Here is a 10969-nt window from a genome sequence, read left to right on the forward strand (position 1 = left end):
GTGGTTACAAATTTTGAGACATCTTTTTGTCTTCAAGATTGTAAAAATGCCACACAAAACGTCAAGAACCACCTGTTGAAGTGGTCCAGGATATAGAACGGCGGGAAGTAATGGTTTGCAGTACCCTAGAACTTGATTAGACACGGTTTACTAGAAGTGTTGGAGAGGAACTGGGAATGAGCAATAAAACTGTTGCTCGTATCTGGAAAAAATATAGGTACAAATGTTTCAAGTATTCAAAAACTCAGGAAATATTTCCAGTGGCGAAGAATGGAATTTTGTGAAACCATGATGGAAAAGGCAAATGAAAACGAATATTTTTTAAAAAATATTTTCTTTTCTGATGAATCTTCTTTTCCATTACATGGCAAACACAATCCTTCCATTGTTCGTTATTGGTCTCAGGAAAACGAGCACAGGAGTTTTCAGTTTCGTACCCAGTATCCTCAGAAATTGAATGTTTGAGCAGGTATTTTGGGCGACAATGTTATAGGGCCATTTTTTATTGATGGCACTTTAAACGCCCTTAAGTACCTTGAGTTGCTCTAAAACCAAGTTCTTCCTGCCATTCAAATCCTACCTGATGTAGACCTGGGATCGGTTTATTTTCAGCAAGATGGCTGTCCTGCTCATAACGCGGCTATGGTAAAAGAATTTTTAACAAATACTTTTCCTAACCGCCTTATTAGTGGGACTGGCGATATTAAATGGCCTCCTAGATCTCCAGATTTGTCTCCAATTGACTTTAAATATTTTAAAAATGCCTGGATTTTTGCGTAATATTTTGGGACATTTTATCGCCAAACGAAGCTTCGACGAAAGTCAGAATTCAGATGTTTACTAATCCCGTCGACCCGTCCTCGGGCCGCCCGGGGCGGTGCTCTGTCGCAGGCACTCGTACACGCGCGGCAAATGCGTTGCAAAATTTCGCCTCTATGCGGTTTTCTATAAGTAACGAACGAAAACACGTATACTTCATCTGTATACTTATACTAGATATATTTATTTTCACCTTATTTATTTACTATTATTTATTTTCGATTTAAATATCGCGCCAATATTTCGAACTGCACTGACTTGACGCAATGACGAAGAACAGCTGGTATTGGCGGTATTTATAGTGTGGCCCTTAATTGTCTTCATCCCCTCTTATGTTTTTAATGCGTTTATATAAAAAATTGAAATTTGCCACACATCATTAGCAACCTAAATACTACTTTTTGATTCCTATACTAGCTCATTTTCCCTACTAGCTCATTTTGCAAAACTTCAAAATGGCGGCGAGGCGCTATTTTGAAAAATTAAATTAAATAGAAAGGAGGTTAATACGATACATCTTTGAAAGCTCCCGTTAGATGCTTTGTGGTTCTTGAATATCCATAAATGAAAATAATTACAATTTTTCGACCAAGAGGACGTGGATCAAGCAGTCTCGATTAAATCAAGGTACAAATAAAATTGCACTAAACAAAATAGCAAAAATATTCTCTGCTTTCGGTATATTAATCGCTTTTAAAGGTATTGGTAAACCAAATAAGTTGGGGGACCAAAACATCGTATTTAGGTTGCTAATAATGTATGTGCCAAATTTTTCTATAAACGCATTCAAAAGATAAGAGGGCGGGGGAGATAATTAAGAGCCACTCTGTATATACAATGTATATTTTAAATTCTGTTCCGTTTAACTATATGTTCCTGCCTAATAATGTCTATGATTTATTTAGATTTTTATAGAATGTTTAACATATTCAATTTTTAATACTTTACACATCTAATATTTTAATGTTTCCTGTGGATGACGTTTTAGAAGTCGTAAAGTCGACATCATATTAAAAATAAATATCTATCGACGTTTTATTTTTTTGTCTCTTATCTGCATCCAACAAACATTTGTGGTGCAAAACAAGTTATTTTAAGTTTTATCTTAAACATATTTTACCTTATGTCCGCAACCATATGTTTCCACAAATTCCACGTCTTCGGGATTAACTGGTGAATCTTCATAAAATTTAGATAAGAAATCCACCATACTAGGTACTGAGAAATTTTGAATACTTCCTTCGTGAGCTCCATCGAACATCGTGGAAACATTTACGATGCTTGCATATGATCTTTTAGCTTCTGAAGCTTTTTGAATATATAGTACCACTATACCGTCTGATCTGGTATAACCCTTAGCTTAAAATTAAAGAAGAAGCTTAAGAAACTCTATTTTTATTGTTTACTGATATTAATAAGCTGAGAACATGCATGGAGAAATTGTCTTGAAGTCGCATTATTATATTATCCAAGGGTAACGAAACAATCATTTAAAAAAAGGCCTAAAAGTGTTTTGTTATAAGTTTCTTGATACAAAGTCGAACATAAATGCAACGATATCTTAGAATCCACATTCATAGAACTAATTATGGATAACGCGGTTTTGTTCTCGATATCCTTATATATATTTGAAAAAGTTAATATTGAAGATTATTAGACATGATTTATTCCTCATATTAGAATCAAATCTTACCATCAGCATCAAAAGCCCGGGTACTTCCATCTGGACTCAGGAGTCCCATATCGGTGTACAACCACTGAAACTCAGCGTTAAGTGCTAAATTAGCGGTACCTACAATGACAGACTCGCATTGACCAGTTTTAATGGCTTCGAATGCCAAACGGATCACTTCTATTCCGCCTATCCAGTTTGAATCATATGCTACGCTTGGGCCTAAATTACAAAAAGTTAGATAGTAGAAAAAATTCCGTTAGTAATATTAGTTATATCAATTATATTTTTAAACCTTTTAAGTTTAACCAGTAAGATATTCTGTTCGGCATCATTGCTCTTGAATGACCAGTAACACCAAATCCAGACACAATGGACTCTAAGAACAAATTATCATTTTCACCAATAGATGAACCCATAAACACTCCAATTCTTTTTCCCTTAATTTCAGTTGGATTCACACCTAAAATGTAATAGATACGTAATTTTGCAGAGAATTACTAATAATCTTTAAATAGAAAAAAGTTAGGTTTTTAATTTTACCAGCATCAATGAGAGCTTCAAATGTTCTTTCCAGGACCAAACGTTGCATGGGATCCATAAAAGTGCATTGCTGTCTGTGAATTCCGAAATAGGAATTATCAAAAAATTCAGTTGGAACCGTGCCGACATGGTTGCTCACACCTCTTTCACCTATTGAAATTAAGGTACATATGAATATTCATTTGAGTGCACTATTCAGTGAAACATATTGTTTATACATTTTAATTCTGTTTATCGCTTTTATGTAAGAATTAAAAATTAAAGAAAACTGTAAAAATTAAGTTCATATAAGGAAATCTGTAACATTGATAATAGTGTTTTTCTATGTTACAGATAGCGCTACTTGTAATAATAAGGTTAGGTTGTCGTAAGTCACATTTTGTTTTACATGAAAAATAATTAGGTTATTAGCTAAGATAAAATGTAGAACATCAGTTTATTCTTTGGAGTTTTTCAAACAATTATTTCACTCGATAATTTTTTTTTTAGTTTTTCGACCTTTTTATTATTCCTAAAATAGTTAGTAATGAATTCGAATAAATTTACGAGGTGTATCCAATTTTGGCGCATGATTTCCTGACCTTTTGTTTTAAGGAAAAACTTATATTTTCAAAACTCTAAAATTGTAAAGGGCGAATTGAATTGCACGCCATGTCTGACAATCATAATGTCACATGATTATGACGTGACAGATCCAAAGTTGACAGATGGGAGTTAATAAACATGGAGCATTACACGGTAGAACAACGCGTTCTGATTGTCAAGAATTATTATCAAAATGGTTAAAGGTCTTTCAGAACAAAATGTCACGGCAGATGGCAAGAGTGTGACAGAGATGTGGGTGACAGACGTCAATTAGTCAACCAAGTCAACAGTGCTCATTTTACAAACAAAAAGATTTTCAGTGATCAGGCTCATTTTTACCTACTATGGCTCCGCTAAGAGGTAAAACTATCGCATTTGGGATTTGGAATCCACGAATGATTCATTAGAAAGAAATTCATCCACAACGTGTCCCTGCATTATGGTCTGGAGGAATAATTGGACCATCTTTCTTCGAAGAAAATAATGCTTCTTGTGTCTCATCTGGAAGCTATTGATCTTGACGTGTGGTTTCAGCAGGACGGTACATGTCATATCGCCAGTAAACATTGACATGGTGATCTTAATGGGCTTGCGATGGTCTTGCGAGTTAACGCTTTTAGGCTTCTCGCTATGGGATTATCTAAAGTGCGAATTATGAGTAAAATACCACCACATGTATACAATGACGTTATTGGAAATTTCGTCAAAAGGGTACACATTTGCCAGCAAAGCCGTGGCGTATATTTTCTAAATCTTATATCAAAAAATTAACTAAAATTCCAGCCTAATCTAAAGTTGATAAGAACAAATGTAACGTCAAGCTATAAAAGCGTAAAAGTATAGATACCTATTTATAGTTGTTATTAAGTCAATCATAGAATCATTGCGAATATTAATGCTATAAACATTACAGGATGTTACGTAGTACTACAGGATGATGCTACAGCAAATTTTGGATTCAGGCGACGTGAATTGTATTACTGTAGACTCGAGTTTCATCGTATGCGGTTTCCAGGGTAAAGAGGTAGAACCTCTCCTGGATTAAAATATTCCGGAGTTAAAATAGCCGAATATTCGGATCTCCGGAGAAGGCTGATTTGGGCGTCCATCAGGTGTTAAACATTTAAGAATGGATCGATCTAATATAAGAGGTCTGAACAAACAAAACCGCTATGCATCAACATTTGAAAAGAAACAGACCTCACAATTTAGCTCAAGCAAAGACGAAACGGAACTCGGAAATAATCAAGGTTTATATGTTTTATCCTGGATACGAGCTCCACAACCGATTTAGGTACATCTTGGCAACGGGATAAAAAGCTCTGGAACCCTTAAGGTTAGATATTGTGTGGATCAAAATAATAAGTAAAATATCCACAAAGGATTTCTGCTTCCTCTACAGACCACCCAGCGATACATACTATTAAAGACTTTTCACCAGCCTTGCTAATAAAATCAATGATCTGCAAGCAAACCATTCAAATGCAGAAATTGTTATTTCAGGAGACTTTAACGACCACAATAACAACTGGTTGACTTATTCTAACATTGGCATAATAAATAAGCCAATTGGAGACATTTAAAACATTTCCTCTCTTCGTTTCCATGAAGTGATGTCTGTTTCATGACCAATGAATGATCCTTCAGCATGTGCGAGCGACATTTCAGAGGTACCGAGGTTTGTATTTCAAACACCTTGAAAAGCTCTTCAGACCGCAAACTGTGGTTCGGTAAAAGTTGCACCAAGGCAGTCAACAACAAAAATGCTGCCTATCACAAATGGAGCTAAGATTGTTGGAGAAATGCGTGCAAGCAGACGTTCATTACCTGCAAAGAAAATTATAAAAGAGTGAAGAACAAACTTCTCAAATGGATCAAGATTGTTCTGCTCTGTAAAAGCAATTTGTCAAAGTTTCTGTAGATAAAAAATTCCCCCATTAACTAAAGAAGATGGTTCCATTGCAATAACTGCTGGGTTAGACAAGTTAATACTGGTATATATCAAGAATGCATCTTATCCCCTACTCTCTTCATGTTATCAACAATCTTTTTGACAAGACTTCTAATACAATTTACAGCTTTGATGATGACACTTGTCTTCCTTAAAGTCACCCAACCAGATGACTTCACCTGAGACCTAGTGCCATAGGCGTCGCCAAGCCTTATTATGTACGGGTTTACTTTGCCATTGTCTTCATCAGTTCGCTTATTAGGTATGCAGATTGGAAGCAATATATTTTGGCATGATCATGTAGCGGGAATAGCTAAAGCGGAAAAACTTGGGGCTCGCTTTAAAACGAAAAGGCTGTATGCAGCGTCACAGATTCAGATTCATCCATCCATCTCTTTAGTATTTCTCTCAAATATAGAGATCAGCACAAAACACACTTTAAAGCTGTTTGATTCCTTCCAGAAGAGAGCCATACGTCTTATAGAAGATCCAGAGCTAACTGGAAGCAGCTTGGACAGGTGAGCATAAAAGGAAGGTGGCAGACCTGTTACTGTTTTATCGATACTATTACGGTAAATGGTCTTCCAAACTGTCTTGTATTATTCTACCTAGAGCTTTACAAGCAAGATCTACACGACAGGTAGATGCGACCCATGAATACATATCCTAGAACGTCGGTATACTAGAACTTCTTTTTTATTGGAGAAGTGCAAGTCTGTGAAATCAACTCCCGTTTTTCGTTTTTAAAGGACATTTTTCCAGAACATTATAACTTGCAGAAAAATATTCACAGACAACCTTGTACTCGTGCTACTCGAGTATCATAGGGTTTGCCTTCTGTATTTTAGTTCTAATTTATGTTTTTTTTTAAACTTTAGAATTAGTATTAGGCCTGGTAAGAATTATATAATTATAATATTTGTGATACGTGGAGTATCAACCTTAGAGCATAATATTCCCAGTAATATATTTATATTTTTAAGTTAAATATTGATTTATATAATGTGTAATTATTTTAAAATATTAAAGCCAATTTTGCACGTAAGTACTTTCTCTAGGAAAAAATATACATTTTCTCATATATCCTAACTTATAGTGCTATATATGTTTTGCAAGTTTATAAAATTAATTATAGACGTCTGGCTATTTACTGTCAATTTGAAATCTCATGGTATTAAAACTTACAGAAAAGTTTCCGCCAAAAGAAAAAAGAGTTAAAAAAATCATATCTTTTAATATAAATCTATAAATCATATCTTTTAATATCTTTAATATAAATTAAAGAATTAATTATACTCCACATAATGATAATTTACCGAGGATACCCAAAAAGCCCCAGCCACAATATTATCATCGTTTACTCCATCATTAAATATTTTCACTCCAGAAAGATCTATCCAAATGTTCTCTTAAAATCTGAGAACGTCCGCCTTCTGAAGGGTATTGTGGAACTATTATATTAAGATTCAATAGCATTGTTTTATATTCGAGTTCATATATAGGTTTTGAATTCATATGCATTAGCGTTTTTCTTTTACCAATATTTTTTTCTGTGAGCGACAAAATCCAGAGTTGGTATATTTTAGATATTAATTGTTTTTATGACTATTGTAATTTAATCACGAATTTGACTGCTAAATATTGCCTTTGATAGCCTAATCATTATTCCAGACTTTCGACCAATACGGCGGGACTAGGGGATGAATTCATTACTCCTAGAAATTTTTTATAGTTTTACAATATAAGTATACTGTCAATCTTTAATAAATTAGGTATACAAATTGTTCCCTAAAAAATAGATCCATAATCAATTATCGAGCGAACAAAAGATCTATAAAATATTAGATATAACGCTTTAATTTCCTATATTTATGCAAATATTTCGTGGCTAAAACACAATGTGTGAGGTTAATGTTACCAAAGAAAAAAGAAAACTTTAGTTTTAACCTTTGTCACCTACAAACCTGCATATACTTAATAATACACCAGCATATTATGCAGATACTACGGGTGAGTTTTCTTTTCATCTTTTTATTTATGTTATTTATGTCAAGTTTACAAATAATTTTTTTACGGATAAAAATGCAGCACTTCCAATTAAATCTATATACAAACCTTGACGCCATCTAGTTTCAACCAAATTTTTGTTTTCTAACAGATGTTTCTGAAACTCTTCAATATTTAGGGATTGCGGAAAGTAGCCTCCGATACCAGAAATGACAATGTCATCTTGGACGAGTTCCATACTTTTCGGAATCATTTTACTATAAAAAAGATTATAATTTGCTTGTAAAAAGTTAATACCTTATGCCATAAAAAAGTTTTTGATATTTGATCACTGAGAAAGAATTCGTAATTAAGTTATTGAAATAATATTACATACCTTTCAAATATAATGTTCAAACTTCCCGAATATGATCAACACACCACTACACTTTTAATTTAAAAGATAGTTGTATAAACAGTATGGCCTTTATACCTGCTTAAAAATGTTAATAAAATTGCATTGCAGAAGCAACCTATGTCAGAACATTTTCATACAATAGAATAAATCACCGAGTTCACGAACTTTGCGGTATCAATTGTATAGGTTTGTTGAATTTACTGAAATAAATAGCCTGATTTTAATTAAATTTTACTACATAAATTTCTATAGTCTATATACTTGACTCCTATAAGGTAGCTTTTTTAACATTGTAATTTTTGAATAACTACAAAATTTTAGCTTTAAATAAAAAATTACAGCTGATTTATTAAAGGGGTATTATCGGTCAGCCAGGGTGGAGGAGTCCCACATTCTTTTTAGGAAAACTAATGCTCAAAAGCATTTATTCATCTCTAAATTTAAAAAAAAAATAATTAATTTAAAATTAGTTGGGTCGTATTCTTCTCAATTTCAAAAAGTGCTCAATTATATTATATCTAAATATTATTTTACAAAGCAATCACAGTCTTTGCTGGAATTTATACTCTCATGAAACAAAAAAAATTATCGTAAATCGATTACTAATTCGGGAAATTTGAAGCCTTTTTAATTAACCCCCATGAGATTCTTAAATAAATTCGATCAATCCAACCCGTGCGGGGTTGCTATACTCCCCAGGTGGTGGATAGGGAAACGCCTCACTGATATGGGTAGTGCCGAGGAAATTAAATACTCGAAGGGAATCAAAACTAGCTTAAGCATGGGAACCGGCACTCTCATTATCGCATTGAAGCATAATGGAAATGATCCAAGATTGGGTGGGAGGCAACGGGAAACCACCTCATTATCTCTCTCTTGTATACTAGTATGACTACGACAAACCAGATGAGAGGAGTTACTGATTATAAATCGCCGATATCAAGATCCGACATAGAGGAGGACATTCTCAAGGCGGTGAGGCCTTTTCGATCGTCAGCCAACGAAACCCTAATTAAGGAAAATAAGCCGATTGGTACTTGGAGCATTAGAACGATATGAAGCAGGATATGAGGAGTAAGCGAAATACGGTGAATAGACGCTGATCAATGTGCTGTCTACAATTATAAAATATGATACTCAGCAAATCCCAACGACAATCACATAACTGGAGTGGGTATAATTTGAAATGAACAAATTACCAGACACGTTATGAACTTTACTATATACTGTTACTCATCCAGCTTAATATGTACGATGTCAATTAAATCTAACATCATGCAGGGATATGCCTCTACTACTTCTGACAAAGAAGAAGTAAGATCCAAGAAGACCTGTAACTTGAAAATCACCTAAGGATACTCCAGACTCCAAATGAAATGACTACAGATGAAAAACCAGATAGAGTACATTATGATTAACAAAATATTCTAGAATACTATAACATTAATCAAGACACATCCAGGAGCCATGACTTATTCTACAAAAAGGTCAAAGAAGCGGCATATCTATACAGGGTGCTCCGAAACTATTCTGACAAAATGTAAGGGTCGGTAGATCTCGCCAAAATAAACGTTTTTACTTATTAGCCCATGGGCGCATGCGCTTTATTTTGACACTAATAGGGATCACAAGAAAAAAGTTTAACATATGTACCAAATACATATAAAAAAAAATAAATATACAAAATTAATAAAAAATAAATATACAAATAATATCAATATTGAGTGCCTAGCTTTAGCGATTTTGACATTCGAGACCAATCGCCGCGCGTCATACACTCGCATTGCGTAGGCTACTCATTTATTATTGCATCGTGGCAATGTTTAAAATAAAATCTAAATTGTAGTGTGACCGTTTAAAATGGAGAATTTTACATTCGCTGAATTAGCAGACCTACACCTGGCTTATGGCGCTGCTGATGGTAATGAAAGACGCGCTTTGCGGATTTACTAAGAACGCTTTTCGCAGCGGCGATTACCATGTTAGGAACTATTCGCATGTTTGCATTCAAGATTGCGAGAACCCGATCATTACGGGCATATATATATATAAAGGTCCTTTATATATATAGAGTAAGTAGTCCTTTATATATATAAAATCCATATATATATATAAAGGAACCTTCATATATATATATGATTACGGGTAAGATTTGTTCGTAAAGTGTTACTCATCCGGAATGTTTATGGCAACGAAACATTTAATTTGCAGAGGCTCCCTCTAATGTGGGGGAAAGACCACGCACAGTGCGTGTACTAGGCACGGAAGAGAGAATCTTAGCGCAAATTGACAAATCTCCTTCCATAAGTAACTGAGCTATAGCGCACACGTTGTGAATAAAGTATATTCGGGTATGGTCGGTTTTACTCGAACAATAATTGCATCAGCATGTTACAGCCATGTTTGGGCTAAAGGCAACCCTTACGCTATGCACCTGTTTGGTTCTCAATAAAAACTTATGGTAAATGTTTGGGCAGGACTTGTACATAATACTCTTGTTGGTCCGTATCACTTACCACCATGACTAAATGAAAAAATTTACTTGATATATTCCCTTGAATGTCAGACAAAACATGTGGTACCAACACGATGAAGTTCCAGCACATTATCCGTTTGCCGCGAGGGAATATCTGAACCAGGCATATCAGGGAAGAGTGATTGGCTATGGCATAGCCTCCATGTTGCTTGAAAATGCATATCAATCAGCATTTTCAGAAAAATCTTACATTGTTCGTTCTGACCACTCTTATGCTATAAACTGGTTTAATGAAGACCTTAAGGGAATGAGAGACCACTTGCAGTTTTTGGAAGAACTCAACCGTCAATATAAACAGGTAGAAATTAACAAAAACAGCACCAAGGTAAAAGTGAAAAGTCATTATATCATAAAAATATATCAATTACACCAAATGACTTTAATAATTTTTTCTCCAGCATAGCACAGAGCACAGTGCGAGATATCCCAATTTCCAATAATAATCCACTTGATTATCTT

The 10969-nt window shown here is 34.4% G+C and overlaps 1 protein-coding gene across 1 annotated transcript in view; it reads right to left on the reverse strand.

The window, feature by feature from the left end:
- The window catches only part of LOC126734800 (fatty acid synthase-like), a 51658-nt gene extending 43586 nt beyond the window's left edge, over nucleotides 1-8072 (reverse strand). Inside the window, exons 1-6 of the mRNA XM_050438538.1 lie at nucleotides 7954-8072; nucleotides 7686-7834; nucleotides 3035-3184; nucleotides 2787-2954; nucleotides 2513-2713; nucleotides 1940-2178 (exon numbers count right to left, since the gene is read on the reverse strand). Coding sequence (XP_050294495.1) covers nucleotides 1940-2178; nucleotides 2513-2713; nucleotides 2787-2954; nucleotides 3035-3184; nucleotides 7686-7830 — 903 coding nt within the window. The 5' untranslated portion in view covers nucleotides 7831-7834; nucleotides 7954-8072. The remainder of the gene's footprint in view (nucleotides 1-1939; nucleotides 2179-2512; nucleotides 2714-2786; nucleotides 2955-3034; nucleotides 3185-7685; nucleotides 7835-7953) is intronic.
- Between the last annotated feature and the right edge of the window lie 2897 nt (nucleotides 8073-10969).

The sequence above is a fragment of the Anthonomus grandis genome, chromosome 4 (genome assembly GCF_022605725.1).
Source record: "Anthonomus grandis grandis chromosome 4, icAntGran1.3, whole genome shotgun sequence".
NCBI classification, from domain to species: Eukaryota; Metazoa; Arthropoda; class Insecta; order Coleoptera; family Curculionidae; genus Anthonomus; species Anthonomus grandis.